This window comes from Nasonia vitripennis, assembly GCF_009193385.2.
Source record: "Nasonia vitripennis strain AsymCx chromosome 3 unlocalized genomic scaffold, Nvit_psr_1.1 chr3_random0003, whole genome shotgun sequence".
In the NCBI taxonomy this organism is placed as follows: Eukaryota; Metazoa; Arthropoda; class Insecta; order Hymenoptera; family Pteromalidae; genus Nasonia; species Nasonia vitripennis.
In genome coordinates this window covers 328,558-352,745 of record NW_022279622.1, presented here as the reverse complement: position 1 = coordinate 352,745, position 24,188 = coordinate 328,558, and the positions used below count along the sequence as shown (strand labels likewise).

General features: G+C 39.1%; 1 protein-coding gene across 2 annotated transcripts in view; it reads right to left on the bottom strand.

The window, feature by feature from the left end:
• Positions 1 to 232: 232 nt before the first annotated feature.
• Positions 233 to 24,188, bottom strand: part of LOC100116669 (coatomer subunit alpha) — a 93,485-nt gene continuing 69,529 nt past the window's right edge. Inside the window, exons 3-6 of one of the 2 annotated variants that reach the window (XR_512087.4) lie at positions 22,859 to 23,806; positions 1,542 to 2,711; positions 881 to 1,468; positions 233 to 665 (exon numbers count right to left, since the gene is read on the bottom strand). Coding sequence is in view for 1 of the 2 variants with exons in the window: in XM_008206483.4 (XP_008204705.1) it covers positions 1,232 to 1,468; positions 1,542 to 2,711; positions 22,859 to 23,806 (2,355 nt within the window). In the remaining variant the exon portion in view is untranslated. Of the gene's footprint in view, positions 1,469 to 1,541; positions 2,712 to 22,858; positions 23,807 to 24,188 lie in introns of both variants that reach the window. The other variant, XM_008206483.4, reaches the window with a different exon arrangement.

The following is a 24,188-nucleotide window of genomic DNA, read 5'->3' as shown; positions in this document are numbered from 1 at the left end:
AATAAGGGACATGAATTTGAAAATATATGGATTAGATACACTTACCTTGATCTTGAAACAGATTGGATTAATGAATACTGCAAGGTTTCAAGGTAAAAATAAGATGAAATTCAGTTATATGATGGTTCTTGCGACAACGCAGAGAAGATCATCTATATTTTTATTATTATTATTTTTTTTGTAATAGGGTTTAGGTTAGTTAAGTCTTTATTCAAATAAAGGTACTACTGTCTAATATTTTTACGCAAATACTGAGTTTTTATTTTTACATGTAACCAATACCATTCCAGAATACCATCGATTATATGATCATAAATTATATAGCTAGTCGCAATTTGTTGAATGTCTATGTTTAGCGGAACTCTCTTTGGGATACCTTCTCAGCCCTGACTGGAATACTTTAGGATTTTTGTATTTGAATCGAATGCTGATCGTCGCATAGTTTATTTATATATCAATTATTGTATAGTATCGATAATGTTCTGTTACTCTGGCAAACTCCACTGGCCCATAGAAGTGTCTTATTACATACCACAGTGGTGCCAATGTGGCAGTCATTCTTGACCCCTAGGCGTCAGTAGGGCAATTACTGCTGGCCCACGGTAGCACCACGGTATCAGTTTCCAGTCTGGACGCGGCTATCTAAGATATCCTTTGCTAGGCGTCTAAAAATACGAAGATATTTCCCACGTCACAAAATTGCAGATGAATGTATCAAGTACATTTTTGGTCAAATTAAGAGAAAAAAAAAAAAAAAAGAATAGACTAATACCATGCAGAGAAAGTAAGGATTACAGATTGCCTAACGTTAAATTAGAAATTAGAATTATTCTTACGCAAAAATACAGAAAACAAAAAATATATAATTATAATATGTTACCTTTACATTTGTTGTAATATAATAAGCATTATAATCTTGACTCTATACCATAATGGTACACATCGCACCATCTATTGGGCGACTACGATATCATGCAGCGAGACGAGCTCACATGAGGGCTATCGTACTAAGCATGCCTTGCTACTGTACTCCAAACGCACATTATACTGTATACTATATTCTCTCTACTGTAAGATTACGATGTGAGAGGAAGTTTTCCATAAACCCGGTTACACACACACACACGCACCCACACACACACGCTTTATTAATAACCTCACTGTTATTATTTATCCAACTCTCTAACAACATTGAAATGACAAGAGTTTTTATTCGCAAATTTATATATATTCATCGCATTTGTGAAAAACTTATTTTTAACCCACTGCAGTCCTTGTTAATTTGTGCAACTTCACAGATATTGCAAATTGATTTGTCAAATTGTGTTTGATAACTAGCATGACAAAATGGACATTTTAGTTCAGGCTTTCCTTTATATATAGGTTTATATGAGTATGCACAAATTGTAAATGGATTATGTTCATCATATTCTAAAGAATGCTCATCTGATGGATTATTGTCACACACCTATAAAAAAAGAGTAATAAAAGTTAAATAATTGTGAAAATCCAATAAATTTAATAAAGTAAATTTAACTTTCCTGCAAAATTTTTCTAACTTGTTGAGCAACTTCTGGTTTGGGTCCAAGTTCTAATAATCTTTTTGCAAATGATCTTGCTGTTTTATAGTTCTTAAATTTAAAAAAAGTATTTACAGCTGTCCTGAGCGTTAAAATTTGGTGAACTGGTTGTAAGTTACAGTGCGTAAAGTAGGCAATCATTTCACAAATTCTCTTTTGTTCAGATAAATTACTTTTAGGTTGATTTTTTCTTTCGATTTCCATTTTTAAACCTAAAATGTATTCACGGCATATATGAATTAATTGTTGTGCTTCAGCTATATCTTGCCTTGAATCTACAATCAAAAGAGGTATTGTAAGCAGCAAAGTTTGCATTTTATCAATAGCTTCTACAAACTTTCCTGATGTCGTTAACTGATAACTTATTTGCAATCGTTGGATAAGATTAGGAAGCTTTAATACTGTGGCTGGAAAAGAAGACTTGAGATTAGTCTCTTTCCAATTTCGTAAAAGATAGTTGTGCAAGGATGGAACATTTGAATTTAAGCTCAAAGATGTTCGTGAACATGAATATAGATTCATGAATAATGATTTATATCGATCGAATTTTACAATTCCTAATTGTTCATTAAGTAATTGAAATGCTGAGCCATAAGAACCAGCTAAAATATGATCGATTGCTAGTCGAGAATCATTAACCCAATTATTAGTTAATGATGTTCCTTTAACAGGAGGTGAAAAATAATTTTCATCTGATTCTGAAATATTACTCGTTTCTAACTCCAAGGGCAAATCAACGTCTTCAACGTCCCAGCCTGGCGTTTCTCCTTGAATGTCATGAAATTTATTTCTTAATTCATTATTTATCATTTTTTCGTCGTTGATATTGGAATCCTCTTCGTCACTGTCCCAACCTTCAACAACTGAATTATTTTCTTCTACCGCCAACGTAGAATTAATTTGATTCATATTTTTAGAACAAATAGTGCCATCAAAAAAGCCTTTAGAAACTGTCAGTAATGGCCAATTACTATCTGATGTGGAAATAGGGATTGGTGACCTCAGATAAAATGCTTTTCTAGATAATTCTGTACATTGTTTTTCTATTGATGGGCATGGCGATGAATTTTCGCTATCACCTAGTTTATATATATTCTTTGTGACGTAAGACAATGATTTTTGTCCAGAAATCTGAAATATAATTAGAAATTTTTATTACCAGATGTACCCTTAGATCAATCAATATTAATTTCAATTTAAACACAGTTAGATTTTATATCTCTATATTAATATAACCATTTACGATTTTTTTTTTCTTGTCAAAATTCAGATGTACAATTAGATATAACCTAGGAGAATACATATTTCTAAAGCGTCAAAAAGTAAAGTATCCTAAAATATAGAAAAATTAGTCCCGCTGTGCAGGGTAACTGCTACTTTTGTGTGGTAATTGATAAAAATTGCTCGTAGATATCATTCTATGTTTCAAGTTTAAAATAACAACGAGCATTAGAGTCTCTGAACACAATAATATCTACACCCTGGTAAAATCGTTGCCGGGTTTTCGAGTAGAAACAGGCTGAAATTTTTCAATATCGGTAGATTCCGGCGAACGGATTTCGTAAGAAAACCGCTACTGGGACAAGGAGTAAAAATATTTATTGACGTTATTTATAACGCCTTATGCAAGGAAAAATATATAATGATACTATCCTGATAATATCAGAAAAATATTTCGCCAGGAGAAAGTAAGATTACGAATCGCAAATAGATGATGTCTAAGTCTTCAGGGTCGTCGATGGCGAGATTCAGGGTCCGCATATGGAAATGCATTTTTCGTCGATATCTCGTAAAGGGGGGATTTTCGTGAAAAACTGAAGAAATTTTCGTCCCACACGTAAGGCTCGAACATCGAATTTCCATTCGTGTAGTATAGTCAGATTTTTCAATTTTGAGGTTAGGAATCTGTTTTACATCGATATCTGGTAAAGGGAGGCTTTTTGAGAGAAACGGACGAAATTTTCGTCCCATACATAGGACTCGAACATCGAATTAAACAATTACACAAATAAATTTGTTCTATATACGTGTAGTGTAATATAATGACACTTTGCAATAAAACATTAATTAATTAATTATCTTTACTTTTAAAAGTTTATTATATTCAGTTTGAGAGAACAAATCATATTATACAAATTTAATTTGCATTATTTATAATTTGTTACTCAAACAATACTGGGACCATCATCCGATTTTTACATTCAGTCTGCAATTTTTTTAATTTTAGCGAGTTTGCACAGCGCGAGCCGCGCAATCTGCACTCACTTTGATAGACAGTGTTGTCAACCTACTATCCACGTGTATGTGTGTAAGTATGTATGGATCCATACACCTACGTATGGAAGGGGGCTTGAACCCCCTTCCACCACGAGTGATTCAAAACATGTAGGTTGTTTAATAATGTTCTATATTGTAGTCGATACGCGCAAAAAATGATGTTGATCGGTATCAATTATTCGTTTGCACGTAAAATATTTTAAAAAATAACGCAGGTGTTGTGAAATAATAAGTATTTATTTTTAACTTAAAAAATAACGGTAAAAAATAACGAAGCAATGTAAATTTAGCACCCGATATTAAAAATCTGAAAATTTGTACGTGACTGTAACTAAAGCAATAATCTCTAAGTGTCAGCATGAATGGGGGTGATTGCTTTAGTAACAGTCACGCATGCACAAATTTTTAGTATAAATTGGAATAATTGTTTTAGTTATAGTCACGTACGAACTTTCAGTTTTTTAATATATGTGTTTTCTGAATTTACGTGACTCAAAGCTTTACATAACTGCAAGAAAAAAAATTACGTGTCTCGGAGCTTTTACGTGACTTTAAGATTTTCCGGAAAATTTACGTTACTCTAAGAATGCAGCCAAAAAGCCACCCTTGAAGTTACGTAGTCACGTAATTACGTAAACCTTGGTCAATATACAAACTCGAACTTCTCAAACTCCTTCTTGAACGATTATAGAATGCTGCCAATTAGAGGAAAAAACGCTAGCGTACTACGGACGTTGCACTCTCAAGCGGATGCGGCGGCTAGGGTTATCGGATTATTTTATTATTCATTTACTATGTAAATAAATGACTTATGGATAAACTGATTGTGCATGCGAAAATATACAAATTTACATTACATGATTATTTTTTTACCGCCATTTTTTAAGTCGAAAATGAAAAATTTATTATTCTACAGCACCCGCCTTATTGTTTTTGATTATCTAAACAAATATTTGACGTGCATACGAATAATTGATACTATTTATAGTCTCTCGAATTAGATAGAGACTTGTGGATCAAAACAATCAATGTGAACATAATAACATGCTCTTTAAATTTGAGATGAAAAGGCATACTATGTATACCGTCAAACTATTGATGTTTATTGAAAAGAAAAGAGTGTGATTACAAATGTATTGACTATGGAAAATTGAAGAGTATTAGAAGAGTGTTAGAGCACCGATGCGTTAACAAACGATATTGTTTAACGGTCGACACTGTGAGGCGAGTCCTCACAGCGCTTCGGCAATACGAAAACTGAACAACACAAATCAGCGAAAGCGGCAGAAGACCGCTCGCGAAACAGGCGGAGAGAGACAGAGTAGGAGCGAGCGAGCGCGCGTTGCCATGACAACCTCATTGGTGCCGTGCGGGCTAGCGAAAACTGTCGAATTTGAAATTAAGCTGACAAGCTTCTCGAACCTTCTCGCTCTCGCTCCGCATATCAAACTAATTTTCGAACAGATACCGATCAACATAATTTTTTACGCGCAATCAATCTATACTGGTCGCATTGTTAATAATTATTTCCTGGTGCCAACTTCCAGAACCTAACAGGAGCCACCGATTTAAATGAAATTTTGGTGACTTATAGCTGACTAGATGTAGATTAAAGAAGAAATAGAGATAATCCTCAAATCAACTGTTATAATCTGCAAATTCTAGAAGAAACGTAGGTATTTTTTTGAGTTTCATAGAAATCAGAATTTAAGCTTTAGAAAATTGATTATTTTTGGTAAAAATGTTGACCTCTGAGTTCATCCATACATAATATATAACCCTAGCCCTTTGAACCATAACCTAACTGCCCCAAGTTAAAGAATTCACCGACATGAAATTTTAACATGATATTCTGCCTTACCCTATGATTTTTTAAAAGATAATTCTGACTAGATCAGTGATCTAAGACGTTAAAAACTTATGATGACCATAACCTAAGACTTATAACAGACTATCTCTTTATGTCAAGTTTAATAATTTTTGAAAACTGATGTTTGATAAATTGGGTGTCTAAGTGGGAGTCTAACTAGTAGGTTTAAGATCTGATAGTACATTCTTGAGTAATATTTTGCGCTCAATCCAAATATGCTAGGCAACATTATTTCGTGAGTTTACAGCTTAGTCTCTTTCTTCATGCGTGTAAAAATTAATTGAAGAAATGAGCTATTGAGATTCAAAATTGAATTTTTTGTAACTTTGTAGGTTATGTAAAAAAATATAAGGTTATATAAATAAGTGTATGATGTATTAGTGAAGAAGATTAAAGGTTATAGGCTAATTAGTTTTAACTTGTCTTCTCTATGTATAAAGGTTTAGTAGGTTCTTATGGAGTGCTTACAAGTAGAGTGCCCGCGTACGATCGCATGTGAGGAAACGTTATTAACAAGATTAGTTTATTATAACAAATGTCTCTGTAACAATTGCAGAAAAATAAAAGTCTGTGCCTTATTTATTTTCAAGCCAAGCAAGGCAGATTACTTCGATTTCAGCTTTGCCTATCTGCATGAATAATTTAGTGTTTGTTGCAGTTTGAGCTTTTTTTAGTATAAAAGAGAGGTTATATTGTACTTAACTCTAGCTTATCTTCGTGTCTAACATTGTTCAGTGGTTATAGAGTATTTAGATTTGAGTTTGACAAGTCTGTGTAAAAAGAGTTTGGAGAATATAATGTACTTGGCACCCAGGATCAGGATTTAGTTATCTTGACTTGTTTATGTAAAATAGTTTAGTGTTTATGAAATACTTAATTTTAAGTTTTCCTCTGTATATAAAAATCTCAGGTCTGTCCAAAAATGCTTCTTAGCACTATTAGGTTAGAATCATTTATTATTCTGTCTTGATTTAGAAATTTTACTAGCATATTTGGATTGAGCGCAAAATATTACTCAAGAATGTACTATCAGATCTTAAACCTACTAGTTAGACTCCCACTTAGACACCCAATTTATCAAACATCAGTTTTCAAAAATTATTAAACTTGACATAAAGAGATAGTCTGTTATAAGTCTTAGGTTATGGTCATCATAAGTTTTTAACGTCTTAGATCACTGATCTAGTCAGAATTATCTTTTAAAAAATCATAGGGTAAGGCAGAATATCATGTTAAAATTTCATGTCGGTGAAGTCTTTAACTTGGGGCAGTTAGGTTATGGTTCAAAGGGCTAGGGTTATATATTATGTATGGATGAACTCAGAGGTCAACATTTTTACCAAAAATAATCAATTTTCTAAAGCTTAAATTCTGATTTCTATGAAACTCAAAAAAATACCTACGTTTCTTGTAGAATTTGCAGGTTATAAAAGTTGATTCGATAATCATCGCTATTTTTTCTCTAATCTACATTTAGTCAGCTATAAGTCACCAAACTGTTACAATGCCGCTACCCTAAGCGGGTCTTGGGCGTTGTCGTCCAGATCGGACGGGTGGGTGCCTATCACCACTACACAGCGCGTCCTTAGGTTGCGGATAGAGGAACAGCCCCTGAGAAAGAGGTTAGCTGCGAATAAATTGAATAAGCAGCCGCAGACAGCCGATAGGAACAGGCGTGGGTGTGATGAGCCCACACTGTCGAACGCATTCATCTAGAAACACTACGCAAGCACCACAACAACAAAAACACTTCACATTATCTCTTATCTCTCAATCTATCTCTTTCATCACACATTACAAAAATGGGCAAAAATCCTGCTGCCGAGGAGGATGCGGGAGCGATGACAACTGCCCCGAAAAGGGATGTGTAGAATGATTCGTCACCTGGTCTTACGCGGTAACGATGCCAGCGAAGGCGCGCTGCCTTGCAGGGGGGCGTTAGGATGCGAGAATGAAACCGTAGTGTGGCTGACGACGAGTTGACACTGTCCTCGTCAAAGTCGGAAAGCTCTCTTAGTTCTCTACTTAGTTCTAGAGAGGTATGGGGGTTATCACCTTTAGAACGGTGGACTCACCTGGGATCGGAACAGGTCTTACGACACAAGAATAGTATTAGGCAATTTCAATGCTAAAATAGGTAGGGAGGAAATGTTTAGGCCTACTATAGGGAAGGAAAGCCTGCACGAAGCCAGCAATGATAACGGTATTAGGGTCATAAATTTCGCGGCGGCAAAAGATCTTATAATCAAAACTACGTGTTTTAAGCACAATGACATACACAAGGCAACGTGGACATCGCCGGACGGGACCACACAGAACCAAATTGATCATTTCCTCATTGAAAAAAGACGTCATACTAATGTTCTTGACGTAAGGGCTTACAGAGGGGCAGATAGCGACTCGGACCACATCCTAGTAGTAGCCAAATTAACCCATTAAAGCCCATGCTAAGACTGGTTGAGATAGCGACAAACAAACTGTGCTATCCTTTGCATAAGTGAAAAATAAAATATACGTATTTTTTCTTATGTCATTTGCAATTGTTTATAACAAATTATTTAAACAAATTACAAAAAAATTCATAATTTTCAAAATCTGAATGCGGGAATCGATTCTGGAGGTAAAATCGAGACGAAAAGCTATATAACACTTTTTTGTCAGAGTTCAATTTGTTAGTGTAATGTAGGAATAAACAATTGCATGTTGGGGAGAAAAAGTGACCATGTCAAGTCCCAAGCAAAATCTATCTGGAATAGCAAAAAACAAACTGTGCCATCCTTTGCATAGCTGAAAAATAAAATATACGTATTTTTTCTTATGTCATTTGCAATTGTTTATAACAAATTATTTAAACAAATTACAAAAAAATTCATAATTTTCAAAATCTGAATGCGGAAATCGATTCTGGGGGTAAAATTGAGACGAACCCATATAACACTTTTCTGTCAGAGGCCAATTAGTTATTGTAATGTAGGAAGAAACATTCGGCCTCCTGAGAGTGTTTCAAAAAATCGTATAGAATGAAGCTAATTATTGTATTTATCCATCAATATTCACATGAATTATTGTAAATATGTTCGGTGGGATTGAATTATTGTTCATTGCCGTGTCCTACTTTATGACTTTTGCAAACAGGTATAGAACATTTCTCACAATACCATTCCGTTCTTGTCCGACATGTTCAAATTCCAATTCCAAAAAATTCCCTGAATGTTTTCAACCGTTAGCCCGCCACTCAAACGTGATCTCTAACACGGAAGGATTTGCGAAATGAAATAAACTTATCCAATTACAGTATAAGATCTCAAAATTTATCAGTAAAAAATACTGATATGATTCCACATACCATGCAAGAGAATGAAAACACTTATTTGTCAATAGTTTATTTCTACATAAAGATAACAAATTGAACTCTGAAAAAAAAGTGTTATATAGGTTTTCGTCTCAATTTTACCTCCAGAATCAATTCCCGCATTCAGATTTTGAAAATTATGAATTTTTTTGTAATTTGTTTAAATAATTTGTTATAAACAATTGCAAATGACATAAAAAAAAATACGTATATTTTATTTTTCACTTATGCAAAGGATAGCACAGTTTGTTTGTCGCTATCTCAACCAGTCTTAGCATGGGCTTTAACGGGTTAAGAGCTAGACTAGTAGCGAATCAAAATAGTAAGCGAGCAAACAAGGTAGAAAGCTTCGATATTGAGAAGCTACGAGATAGAACAGAGCGAATTAGGTACCATATAGAAATTAATAACAGGTTTCAGGCACTTGAAGACGCAAACACATCGCCGGAGGGGAATGACGAACCGAATAGCTTATGGGGGGGGGCATCGAAAAAAACGGTAAAAGAGGACGCGAACAAAGTACTGGGTAAAAAGAAAAAGCCAAAGAGCAAACCATGGTTTGACGAAGAGTGCGAACTCTGGTTTGAAAGGCGCAAAAAGGCTAAATTAGATAGCTTACAAAATAGAAGCGATAGGACCGTAGAAGAGTATTCTAACGTAAGGAATCAGACGAGCGCGATCTACAGAAATAAGAAGCGGGAGTATCAAAAGAATCTTATTAGGAGAATAGAAACTAACAGTAAGGAAAATAACCCCCGCGAAATGTACAGAGGGATTAACGCCATCAGAAAGGGTTTTAGGAGTAGAGCGCAATTGATGAAGGACGAAAACGGGAACCTCGTAACAAATGACAACGAATTACTGTCGCTGTGGAAAAATTATTTCGATAAATTATTAAACGTGCACGAAAATAGCGAAGAATTAGGGGACGAAATTCACACTGCTGAACCCCACGTGGAGGAACCGAGCTACCAAGAAGTAGAGGCCGCGATTAAAAAACTAAAAAACAACAAAGCCGCGGGAAATGACTCTATACCAGCTGAGTTACTCAAATATGGGGGCGTCGAGCTCACTTTAAAAATCTATAAACTAGTATGTGCCATCTGGAAAAATGAAACAATACCCGAAAATTGGAAGGAATCTATCATTATACCGATTTTTAAAAAGGGGGATAAGACAGACTGCAATAACTATAGGGGTATTTCACTTTTAGCAACGTGCTACAAAGTTCTGTCAAACGTAATACAAGCTAGACTCACTCCATTCGCGGAAGATATAGTAGGAGATTATCAGTGCGGATTTCAGCGCAACAGATCGACGAGCGATCAAATGTTTACCATAAGACAGTTGTTAGAGAAAAAGTAGGAATCTTGCGAAACCATACACCAACTATTTATAGATTTTAAAAAAGCGTACGACTCTATTAAGCGAAGCAAAATGTATCAAATTCTAGTACTTCTCGGTGTACCGAAAAAACTCGTGAGATTCATTCAAATATGTCTGAACGGAAGCACGAGAAAGGTCCGAGTAGGCGGTAATGTATCAGAACCCTTCATGATACGCGATGGTTTAAAACAAGGGGATGGGCTCTCTACGGTGCTGTTCAACTTAACGTTAGAGTATGCCGTTAGAAAAATGCAGGTTAGCCAGCTGGGCGCAACGCTTAATGGAACAACGCAGATACTAGGCTACGCAGATGATTTGGATATACTGGGGGCTCGTATGTGAATTTGTTCTAATGTGAAATCACGTGCATCTCAGAATCGAGTCTTAAAATGTTGTCGCCACACGTTTGAACAGAGTTTTCACACAAGTGTTTGCTACTGGTATTGATGTTACTGCTAGTTGAGCGTTTCGCATACGCGAAAACATATCTTCAGGCATGACAATCATTTTTCTCACGCAATCCATTCTGTACTTGTGGTAGTCGTCGTCTAGTCTGCTGACTTAGTGTTAAATAGCTTCGAGACAAGAAATTCGATGATAGCTGCGAGTATTATTGCGATTCATCAATTTTTTTAGCACGTTTTTGTGCTTTTTGAGCCATTTCTTATGCAAGTCTTTGATTTTTGATCTTTGATTACACCTTGCAAGATGGTTAAAGTACACTCTCATATGCAAAGCACGGGTCTCTTGTCGGCTGTGTGTAAAAGGGTTGTACATTCTTGGCTGCCCGTGTGATAAAAAGCATTCAGTACAGCAATTTGTTTTCTGTTGAAATGCTTGCCCACGGGTATGCAAAATCCACATTGTTTTGTTACTACTGTTTAATCGTACAGGTCTACACGCGCCTTTTGTATTTTCACTTTTTACTGAAATTTAGCGTATTTCGGTACATACGCGTTCTAAATTTTGTAGCTTGGGAACAAACACGTGCGAATCCTATACTCTTCCACGGTCTAGTTGGAAGAACCAAGAAAAACCAATAGCCGCTTACAGCGCGTTATAGAAGTGTGGCTGATGTGAAAGGAGAGAGCGCGATAGGAGGAGAAAACTGCCGCTGCTTTTGTGACGATTGGTCTGTCGAGCCACCGAGCGGTACCACGGTTGCTGCTCGCCAATTCACTTCCCAGTAAAAGTGTACTTGGCAACCTATAAAAGTATTCACTTCAATAACGTACCCCCGTGCAATATACTATTTTTGGCTTTCAAATCTCCTTCTTCCGCCTCATTTACTATCATAGCTGAAGCGGTACTGGCACGACCGATGCCGCCGACTATCCGCGACGAACCGTTTGTAGCGCTGTCGTCGCCATAGATGACCGGGTGACCCACATTAAATTTTACTTGATGTAATTGCGACGACCAGCGGTTCGATTGGCGGTCTATATCCTCTTCGTAAGCTTTGTGAGCAGCACCCGTGTTCTCGTCTTCATCTTCATAATTCCAATCGGTGTTGACAGCTTCATCATTATCGGCTTCCTTGGCCTCCTACTCATGAGCCTCCGATTCATCATCATCCTCGGGGTCGCCGTCGTTCTCAATCATAATTCTCTTTCTTTCTCTTAATCTCGCATAGCTATAATTGTATAACTGAGATCCAAGCGATGCAGTTTTCAGTTATACAGAGTATACAGGGTAAGGAAAAAAATGTTTGAACCTTAGTATTTTTGAAACTAACTGGTTTCATAAACAGCCGATAGAAAGCGAACTACCTCACACAGTTTTTAACCGGACACGGATTCTTCCGGGCTTATCTGCACCGATTTGAATTAAACGACCGCCGAACTGCCCAGCTTATTTAGACGCTAACGAAGATGCGGAGCATGTTCTTTGTGACTGTTCCGGACGTAACCGAGAGCTACTAGGGATAATAGCAAGTGCGGCGTATTTATTCTTTATTAATAATATATTCTACCTATTAGTAGTTTTAGCGAACGTTTCTCCGTCATTTGGCTCTCATATGTGCGAATCGACAAGGCGATTCGTGGTTTCAGGCCAATACGGTTAGGAGTGGTTTTATAATCATTCCTAGACTGCCACGACCTCAGTAGGGAGTTTACTCCACGGATTTTGAAGGTCACTTTCAGTGCGGAGAGGCTAAAGGGCCGATCTGTGACTGCCAGGCCAGAGAGTCGAGTGGTGAGAGGCGTTCGCGCGGGCACATCACTGCGTATGTAGCTATAGATATAGAGCGCGCGCACTGCTTCGAGTACTTTCGGTAGACCTCGGGAAAGCGTCTTTGTTTTAGCGGGCCCGAGTTTTCGACGGCGTTTAATGAGTAGAGCGTCAGTTCTCGGCGACAACTTGTGTGAGAGAAGGTCACACAAGGACCTGATCGTTAGGAGATTTCAATAAAGTCATAATATCTGATCAACAATGATTTCACAGTTTATTTTTGAACCTTAATGTAGTCTTGTCTCATACAGTGACTGTTCGCGATACCAAATGGAGCAAGAAGAATTCGAGTGTTATTTCCAGACCAGAGTGACACCTGAGTCAATGATAACAACTATGTTGACGTCGGAGGATGATTGGAATGCAGTAAACAACTATGTAAGGACTATCCTCAAGAAGGTTGGAAATGACGAAGAGAAAAGAAGGTACGGATAAACAGAGGAATAAAAATGTAGCTTATACAATATGATTTTAGATGGATACGCTTAAATTTGCATTATCGTGTTTGAATCTAAAATTTTTGAAGTATACGAAATGTAATTATTCTAAGTTTTTAACAGATACGTTTTAAAGTAGAAATTAGGCGCTGAAGTTGCGCTGGAGCTACTGAACTTACATCAACACTTACATACACACCTATTTACGAAATCCATTTATACACGCGTACAGGGATGCGCGCGCCATGCCGCCACTGCGTCATCACTCCTACTCTCACACATTCATATATACGTGCACACCGCGCCGCTCGTCTCGAGATATATATATAGGTATGCGTTCGTCGCTCCGCCGTAGATCCTGCTGTTGCCACTGCTGGCTAGCAGCGGTGCAGATGTTGTACTGCTGCTGGCTGGTCAGCTGTAGCCCAGAGTATCAGCGGGAAGAGTGGGAGATTGAAGAACACTCAAATATTTTCTATAATAATATTTGGATGACTTTAGTTTTTACAAAACTTTTGCGTACATTGCGGAGATTGTACGGATGTTAAAAAGTTTGCTTTTCGTCCTATTGCATTATTTTTAACTATGAAAAAGAAATATCATGAGAGTGTAACTTGTTGGTTAAATGAAATTTTGATAGTTACGACAACTAATGTAAAACATGGATTATTGCATTATAAATATGTGAAAAATAGTAAACAAACTTATGGTTTTTTCGAGCATTTTAAAATAAGTAAATATGATGATATGTTAATTAATGATTAAGGAAATATAGTTCAATGGATGTCAATCCTACTTTAAAAATTTTGAAACTTAGCAATGCCATTTTTAAGAAAGAGACTTGTTTATAATAGAATTTTTTTAATAAAAATTATGTTCTCTCGTACACTGAAAAATTCTTGAGGGCGCTGTGCTGTGCATGGGTTGCGCAGCGGAATATACCCTCAGTTTTGCACGGCAGCTCTCCTTATTTTTGTAGCGTTGCTGCGCAAAAACGCGGCGCGACCGCTGTCTTAAACGAGTGTACAGTTGCTGTGTTAGAAAAGAGGCAACAGCCATTCAATATAGTGTTTGTCACTCGGCCGAAGTATAAAGATGTATAATATTATATACATCAACATCGCGTACGAGTGAAGAATTATTATTCGCATTTATTGAGAAAACAGCATTGCTCCGGCCTCGAAGGAGATCAACAACCTCCGCAGCGAGCTGGCTGAGATCAAGAGGAGGCAGGAGCGCTCTGCGGGCAATGTGGTGGTGATCACCGACCTGGCCTATACCCAGGAGACGTCACTGCAACTCCTGGCTTTCTGCGTCCTGGCTGCACTGGATCCCACGGTTCTGAAGCGGGACGTGGCAGCCGTCAGGATCATGGGGAGACTTGACGCAAAGAACATCAATGCGCAAGGTGACAGCAGACTCCCACCTCTAGCTGTCACTCTCTCTTCCAGTGCGCTGGCCCGCTGCATCATAGTGGCCAAAGCCAGGAAACGCAAGCTTCACACTAGTGAATTGGATGATGCACTACTGGAGGAAGCGAGAGCTCTCTGCCCAGACCACCAGGGACTCATCAACATCAATGAGCTGCTTCCTCCAGACATCCACAAGCTGCGAGTCAAGGCCAGGCTGGAGGCAAAGAAGAGAAGGGGGTGCCGCTCTTTCGTGAGGGGTGGCAGGATCTTTATCCGTTCTGGCGAGGACAACGAACGGGCCACCATCATCACTACAGATGTTGATCTTGAAGCTTTTTTAGCCCGCACGCCGCCAACAGCCAACACGGGCTCTGGCTGGGTTCCCCCTACTATATAAACGCTCTACCTTCTACTGCTAACACCTATATAAATATAGGGAGAACCCAGGTCAACTTTGAATCATCGGTGCGCAACCTGGGGCTGGTGCTTGACTCCAAACTTACGTGGAAAGAGCACGTTACACAAATTTGTAAATGTGCTCACTCTTTAATGTACCGTCTCTATTTTTTTCGGAAAAGCACTAGCCTTAGATTGCACCAACATTTAGTGCAAGCACTCCTGTTTCCCCTCATTGACTATTGCTCACTTGCTTACTGCGACCTGACTCAGGAACTTGACTTAAAACTGCAGAGGCTTGTCAATACGGGGATCCGTTATATCTACGGTGTGAGGAGGGACGAGCACATCTCCCCTTACAGGCGTGAGCTGCAATGGCTTAACACCGCCGGACGTAGGAAATACTTCATGGCCTGTTTTCTAAAAATAATGTTCAACACCTCAATACCTACTTATCTATTAGCCTATTTTGATTTCCACGTCGCGCTCAGGCCTGTTAGGGGTGAAGTGACTCCACTGGACATCCCGTCCTTCAAGACAAAGACGCTGAAGAATTCATTTTTCATCAGCGCCTCCTACCTCTGGAATAGCCTTCGAACTCATCTTCGCAACACACTATCCATATCACACTTTAAACAAGCAGCTAAAAATTACTTCAATCTGGAAAACACATAAACATCACACAAACATACACACATTCTCATTCATCTCATTTCACTTCATTCCATTTCACACTCTTCACACGCACTAGCACCCTTACACAAAATTTTTATTCTTTTTATAATATACTATAATTGTATATGTACAACACAATGTACAACAATAAAAAACAATTAAATCTAAATCTAAATCCCCTGCCCGATGCAGAGGAACGTAGGAGCTAGGATTGAGTACCTCTAAGTGCTCCTCAGACCGATGCTGAGGAACGTAGGTGTCGGGGTCGAGTCTGTCCAGAGGATGGCCGGTCGATGCTGCTCGAAGTAGACGATCGGACGATGCGGCAGAAAGCAGACGTCTGGACGATGCAGAAGGAAGAAGACGGCAGGACGATGCAGAATGAAGAAGAGGAGTTTAACTCTGAACCCCTAATCACCTTCGTGGATGGGGGATGTACGGAAATGTAAAACTTCAAAGAAGAAGCCAAAAAAAGGTTTGTTAACGGGCCCACGGAAGTATTGTTCAACGAAAGTACCTGTGGGGATCCGGTGTCGGAGGGCCACTTGTACAGAGCTTGCTCTGCCTACGCCATATAAAACACACATACACACACATTAAAAAGGCGGGGACCCAGAACCGAACCCTGCGGTACAGCGAGATTAGTTTTGAGTCAATCAGATTCTCCATTTGACATAGTAACCACTCATTGGTTACGATTTGTTATATACGACCTGACCCACCGCAGTCTGAATGCTATCATGTTGCCTTAAACCAGTCTGGCGGTAGTCAAGCATTTTCCTTGATTCAATGTACTCCGAAATTTGATCATGAAAGATCTTCTCAAGAACCTTGGACAGAAAGCACAAAAGTGCTATTGGACGGAAGTCAGAGGCAGCTGATGGTATTACCGACTTTTTGAGAGGCACGGGATTAGCCTTCTTCCAGACTCCCTGAATGATTCCTTTATACAGAGAGGTGGTAAAAATACTGGCTAAATGATGCCCCAAAACTAGAAGAGCCTTTGCGATGACGTTCTGAGGTATACCATCATCTCCCACGGCCTGCGACGAGAAGTGTGCGACAACAAGTACGTCTGAAAAGGTCACTACGCGGAAGGGAAAGCCATCGTTGGTAGCTGACGCTATGATGTCGTCAAGATCCTTGCTGGGCTCTGCTTGGGAGACTGACACTCCGGCAAAATGGCTGTTTAGCTCATCCGGTGAGAAGCCATGCAGTTCTTCTTTCAATTTATGCAGAAGGCCAAGGTTCTGCAGTTCTTTCCAAATATTTTTGTTGTTGTTCAAGGCCTCAAAGATACGGCTCTAAATAAAGGCCTCTCGCGCTTTCAAGTTGCGTTGCTCTACTTTAGCAGCGAGAGACTCGTATTGTTTCCTTAACTCCCTGTCATGAGTACGTCTATGCCGCCGCCGAATCGATTCAAGCTGATCATGCAGGTGTCTCAGATCAGCATCTACCCACGGTGGAAAGCCTTTCTTTTTATGCCTGAATTGTTTTAACGAAGCAAGTTTGTCAATAGCAGCCATGATGTTAGAGCTGAGAAGTTCAAATTTACTATTGACGTCTATATCTGGGCAACTAATTGATGACCAATCACAGGCATTGAGGAGATGAAGAAGTTCCTTCTGTTTAATCGACTTAAAATCCCTATATGAGAAGCTGATAAGATTAGGAAGTGACTTTGATATCTGGGTGTCGATTGTGACATCAATGATTTTATGTTTGCTAGGAAAGGACGTTATGATGTTATTGGCGTCTAGCACTACGTTATTATTATCAGCAAAGATAACATCAATCCATGTGTGAGACTGATCAACGTGGTAAAAGGGACGAGCACTCGCGAGGCACTGACGGAAATTTTCAATATACTTGTTAAGGTAGTTCACCGGAATATTTATTTTCTTAGGATATCGCTTAAACTTTGCTTACATGTTCAATTAAGTGTATTCTACAACGTGTTTTTTTTTTACCCCCCAAGCGACATTATTTTTAGAGATATTGAACCTTAAAATTTTGTATTTTAACATGGGAAGCCTATACCGAGTCCGAATTTTGAGGACGTTTAGATGAATTGCAAAGCGAGTTTTCTTAGAATATTTTTTAAAAACTAGCTTATGGTGTAAAATAGCAATACAAGTCATAAAGAAAACGTTGGATAGGGCAAACGAGGCTTTTTTTAAGATACAACAATTTAAAGTTTTCATCCCATGCTATCAGTATATTTATATAAGTGCGCAGTGTTCCCCTCTCTTACAAGTTCTGAAAGTATTTTATACCCAAAACAATTTATATCACCATTCTAATGCCTGACACTATGAATTGTAAGGTTTTGACACTAGATAACACTGTATAATATCTTAAAAAAGGAATTTTCTAATGAAAACCCTAATTGAGCACCACTGTAGCCGGTGAACTACCTTAAGCGAGGTTGCATTAACAAAGCCCGCTTTGAAGCCCTTGCATACAGGCTCTTTCACACCCTCTTCTAGTCAATTCTGGTCCTGCATTGCATTTGTGCTGTCACAGTTTTTATAAGATGCAGCAATAGTTATCGCGTATGACATTTCATCGTCTCGCTTCTTAACCAGAAAACGACCGCCTCTATGCCAGATATATTTAAATTTTAAACCCTGTGCGGGTTTTTTAAGACTATTAAATTGAATAAAAGCTTCTCTGCTTAAAAATTCATGAATAAAAATTTTACTTCGAATAAGGCTGTCACTCGTGTCCTGCTTAAAAGCGTCACGTTGATGTGTCTGGTGTTGAATGCTGTAATTTTGCCCTTCGCACGCATTAAGTCATTGGCCAGTCCACGGTTAGACAAAGTAACCCATGGAGATCGACCCCGCTGGATGTAACTCGATGAATGACCCTGAGTCGCCGGATCATTTGACCCGTCAAAAATATTCGAAACGATTAGCTCCGCCGTCCCAGCATCACTCATCTCATCCGTCGGCGATAGACGTCCGCCTTCGCTAGAGAGACCCTTACGGTCAGAACGAGGATTCCGAGTTCGATGCCGGCATTTTGGCGATTGAAACTCAGCCGGTTTCTCCAGGCGAGACTGGTCAACATCCACAATGTTGTCAGATTTGTTTATATCCCTAAGCGATACATAGACGTGCGAGTCATTAATATCAGCCTCATCCTCACTATTACTATACCGAACATTATTATTATTATTATTATTATTATTATTATTATTGTTACTACTACTACTACTATTATTACTATTTTTTAGTCGCGTGTCTAACCTCTTCTACCCTCTTTACCGCGTCTGTTACCTCTCTGATGGCCCGTATGGTCGATCATCCTTTTCTAAAGCCATACTGCTTATCAGAGAGGTCTCCCGCTTCGCATACGGCGCTAAGTATTCGCGGTTTAATCAGCGCTTCCTCCGTCTTTCCCATCGTATCCAATAGACTCAATGATCTATAAGAAGTGTCCGCGTCCGCTTCTTTTTTCGGTTTTTCGATAAGGACTAATCTTGCCCTTTTCCATCTCGAGCTGAATACATCCTGTATCAGGCACAGATTGTACATTTCCAGTAGCAGCTCCGGCCGTTGGATTGCGACGACTTTCAGCATTTCCGCCGGAATAGCATCCAGTCCTGGTGCTCTGCCGCTTTTCAGGGATGAGGTTGCCGCGATAAGCTCGCCCTCGGTGAAAGGGGGTATCTCGTCTATCGGCACATTCGTTCTTTCTGCCTGAGGTCTGATGGGGTGTGTGGGAAACAGCCCATCGATTACCTTTTCTATCACTTCTGCCTCCATGGGCTCCATTTGTTTCATTTCGCCTATCTTTCGGGTAACGATCGCATATCCGTCGCCAAACGGATCTTTCTCCACTTCGTCGACAATCTTTGTCCAACAGCGTCGCTTACTTTCCTTTATCGCGTCCCTCAGCCTTTTTCGCGCACGGTCGTGTCTCTAGTACAAGTCCTGGGCTTCAGGCTTTCTTTTCAGAGCTTTTTGAGCCTCCCTCCTAGCGTGAAAGCAATCTTTTCTGAGTTTTGCAATTTCCTCCGTCCACCAGTATACCGGGTGTCTTATATGGCCGCAAGACACCCTTGGCATAGCTGCGTCGCACAACTCCGTGATGAAACGTGTTGTACGTTCTACTAGTGCTTCGGCTTTTTCGCGTCCGCTCAGTTGCTGAGGGAGCTCAATTGATGAGAGCTCCGCCTTTTGCATCTCTTCAGCAAGTCTGTCCCGGTTCATGCGCCGGGTATTCCACCGTGGCGTCTGCTTTTTTCTTTCTCTGGTCCTGTTTCTGTGGTCGTCCTAGATGTCAAAACGTATATACTGGTGGTCACTTGCAGTATATTCCTCCATGACATGCCAATCCCTGATTTTCGGATTGTCGTTTCGCTTGCGAAAGTTACGTCCGGTATAGATTCCCCAAAATCTGGTCTGCGGTAGGTAGTGGTGTTTCCCTCGTTTGCTACCACTAAGCTTAGTCGAGCTGCCATCTCGAGAATGGCCCTGCCTCTGCAATTTGTCGTCATACCCCATTCTGTGGCCCTCGCGTTGAAGTCGCCCCCAATGACGAGTTCCCCGGATACGTCTCTTATTGCGTCCTCTAGCACCCCTAGACGTATCGCGAAATCCGCCGCAGTAAGGTTCGGTGAGAGATATACGCTGAAGTAAGTGATGCGACCCACCCTTACCCGTACGTAGCCATCCCCCGTCCCTGATTCTGCGATTCCGCGCCTGGGAACCCAGACTGCGGCGGTCCTTGCATCGTTGGACACCCAGCCGGGTGTGTCTCGATCCGTGTACTGTTTGCTTATCAGGAGGATGTCCGATTTCTCCTCTGCGACAAATTGCGGTAGAAGATCGTGGGCGAGCCTACTGCTGTGCAGGTTGCCTTGAAGTATCCGCGCCATTATCCTTGTGTTTTTCCCGCTTTTAAGGCCGCCCGGAAGACCGCGCACGTACCGGTGCCTGGTGCATGCACCGTCTTGTCCTCGGCCATCTTAGTGTCTTTGCATAAGAAATACCTCCTTTGTTGGGTTGGCACAGTGCATAGTGCTGCCTTGTGCCCACTCGCGCCACACTTCCAGTAGTTAGCGCTCCTGTCGGGTCCTTTACATCTCGCCTTTACGTGTCCGTAACCGAGGCAGCGATAACATCGCGTGGGGTTCGCGCGAAACCTCACTCGGCAGTTTATCCAGCCGATACGGATCTTCCCTTTTTTGAGCAGAGTGGTGGCCTTAATCTGATCTATTTCGGCCACTGCCACCCTCTACTCCCTAGTGTTCGGCTCGAACAGATGGACTTTGGCATCTTCTTCGCCCATCTCGGCTATGATAGCACTGCGGACATCGTCCTGCGTCGTAAGACTGTCGATGTCCCTAATTTCCAGTGTGATTCTGGAGATCTTTCCCCTGACTGTGCCTGCCTTTCCAATGGCGGTTTGGATGGCCGTTTTAAGTGATTCCATTTTATCATCACTCTTACCTACGCCAATCAGAACGCCGCCCTCTTTTGTCTTGCTGAGATACTTAACCTCCGTATTCAGCTCCTCCGGCTTTACTCTTGCCTTGATCTGTCCCAAGATCTCGGCGTAAGTTTTTCCCGGTTCCGGTCTTACGACGATTGCATCTCCTCTCCACTATTATTACTATTATTATTATTATTATTTTATTTTGTTTTTGTTTATCTAATAAAAAATCTGACAGAATACGTGCTGCTAACTCCTATGAGAGATACAAAAGCATCAAATGTACTCAAGTTTTTTGAAAATATTGTTTGTGACTTCGGCGCACCGGTACGCATCATCTCCGATCGAGAAACGTATTTTACGGCAAAGACATCAATGAGTTTTGTTTAAAGCACGGCATAAAACATATCCTAACTTCACCTAGACATCCGCAAGCCAACGGCCAGGTTGCGCTTATGCAAGCTAACACAATTAAAAAAGGATTGTAAAGATTGGGATGTGAAAATGAAAAACATTCAGCGGGATCTTAATGAGGCCCAAAACGCGACGACTTACGCATTACGTCACTTTACGGAAATAAATGAAAAGTATAATCAAGAACATATTAATCTACATGCTAAACTCGCAAACAGAATTAAACAAAAACGACAAGAAATGAAAACGAGATACGATAAGAACCGTGTTGCTACCGACAAAACCACAAAATTGCAATATGAAAATCGACGTAATTTATTAATTGTAACAAAAGCACTTCCGGGTGACACGTTAAGGCATAATACAGTTAAGCGAAAACAAAGGTGCGAAACGCAAGAGCACCAATGCTCACGTTTCCTAACTAAAATTATGGAAACCTCAAATAAATGAGCACGATGAATTCGTACAAGATTAATACGAGAGCAAAATACCGGGTAAAAATGAAATGTTAAATGTAGCGAAAGAGAGTCCGAATCAAGTCAAAGGCATCGAGTGAGCAGAGCGCCCAAAAGATTAAATTATAACAATTAACTCGAGAAATTTTTCGCAGCTGTCGTCAATGGTAGTAGCGTAATTCATCGAAGCACTACTCAGAGATTATGCCAAAATCTCGCTTTATCTGTCAATTGACGCGAACCGTAAATTAAGGACGATCTACACGTGGATGGCCGTGTAAGAAATATATTGTAATCAATCTATAACGGTGTAGCGAGGGATAATCCTCACCCGCCAGCCCACCTCACTCTATCGATATCGATCATTCACTTTCGTTTGCAGCGTCGCCCAGCGCAGAGCGCGCCTATGGGTCCGAGACGTTAATCTGTGTAATTGTCTTAATAAATCCGAACTGTGTTGTTGGTTTAATTGCCGCGTCTAAAGTTATTCCATCTATCTATCTAAAACCCCCACAACCAAAACCTTCTTGGACCTTTCTGACACTCTTAATTCTCTGGACGTAACAGTTGTCTGAGTGAATCGTAGTTGCAGTGTCTTGCTCAAAGTTAGTTATACTTTTTCACTTAACGAATGATCTTATAGGATTATAATTTCTTACTTGAACTTTTTCTCTTATATACATGCTTTGCCTCTATTGAATAGGTTTCCCGGAGGGAAATTATTGCTTCGATATTCGGTGAGACGGGTGTGAAATTGCTACCCTTATGATGATGTCTTCGCAAAAATTAAGAAACTGTACAAAAAGTTTAAATAAGAAAAGAATCACAAAATAGGTCACTCTACTTCTTAAAAATTTAGTAAATATAAGATGTGAAGTAAATATAATATTAGTGTGTGATAATAAATATAATGTTATATAGGATTACCTTTAAAATTCTTGCTATTTCTTCCATGTCACCTAATAGCAAGCTACCTTGATACTGTCCTGAGAAGTCTTTTCTAATTTCAGCTATTTTAATCATTTTTTTTAATTTGATTAAATTACCAGTAATCATATATAAGAAAGATAATTTTTCAAAATTTTTTGTCCTTTGATAACACATTTCAACTACTTGATGATTGCCTTGCAATAAAGCGGTTTGTGCTAGATTTTCCCAACAAACTTTTTTATTTAGTATTTGAGCTGCTTCCAAAGCAATTTCAATATTACCACATTCCAGAGCTAAACTAAATTTTGTTTTTTCATCTTTCACAAAATGCAAAGCTACTTCTGGATAACCTTTTTGTTGCAAATATGCTATGATTGATTGACCGACGAGATTAGCTGATCGGACCATGTGTAAAACTTCATCATACTTTCGGTTAATCAAAGATAGTTTAAATTTAAATTCTGTTGAATCAATTCTTAAAATTCGAGGTTTACATTCTCTATCTAAACAATAAATTTGATCTCCTTTAATTTTAGTTACGTAAATTGGAAGATCTAAAGTACGAATAATTCCATGGTCACCATTACTGATTGCATACTTAATATGGTTGCTGGTTGTGTATATAAAAACATTAGAATCATCCCAAGCTCCAGATTTGATTCTTACATTTTCATGAATTGAACATAAATGTTCCAGTTTTCGATTACATAATACAACAGAATGTTTTGATAAAAGTGCAACATGATCCATATTAGTCGACCATATCACATATCGACATTTAGAAACTTTAACTTCTGCTAAGATTTTTTTTTGTTGTATATCAAATAACGATACTTGTTCAGCTTCACGTAGTAAAACAACACCAGTTCCAGCATAAAAAATTTCATCGCAGTTAGGAATTGCGATTTTTTTAGAAATTTCATTTTTGAGGTTTTTAATTACAAGCTGAAACAAAAATTATACATATATTAATTATTTATTTTACTATACTGATGCGAAACTTTTTACAGATGTGCAAAATCGAAAACGCTTTATATCTCTTATGAAAATAATGTGTAGACGGACCTGTGCACAAATGTCTGCACATTATTTTCGTAAGGGATTGCTTTCCTTCGATATACAGGGTGGACCATTTTAATCTATTATGGGAAATATCTCAGATTTATGGTTGGAAACAGAAAAATGTTTTAGACAAAAGTTGTAGAGGTCAAAGGGGGTCAACTTTTCGTACCAACAACTTTGACCTTGAACTTGTTTTTGAAGGCCATTTCAAGGTCAAGATCATTTTTTTAAATAGGAAGACCTACTTTTGCCTCCGGATTTGAAA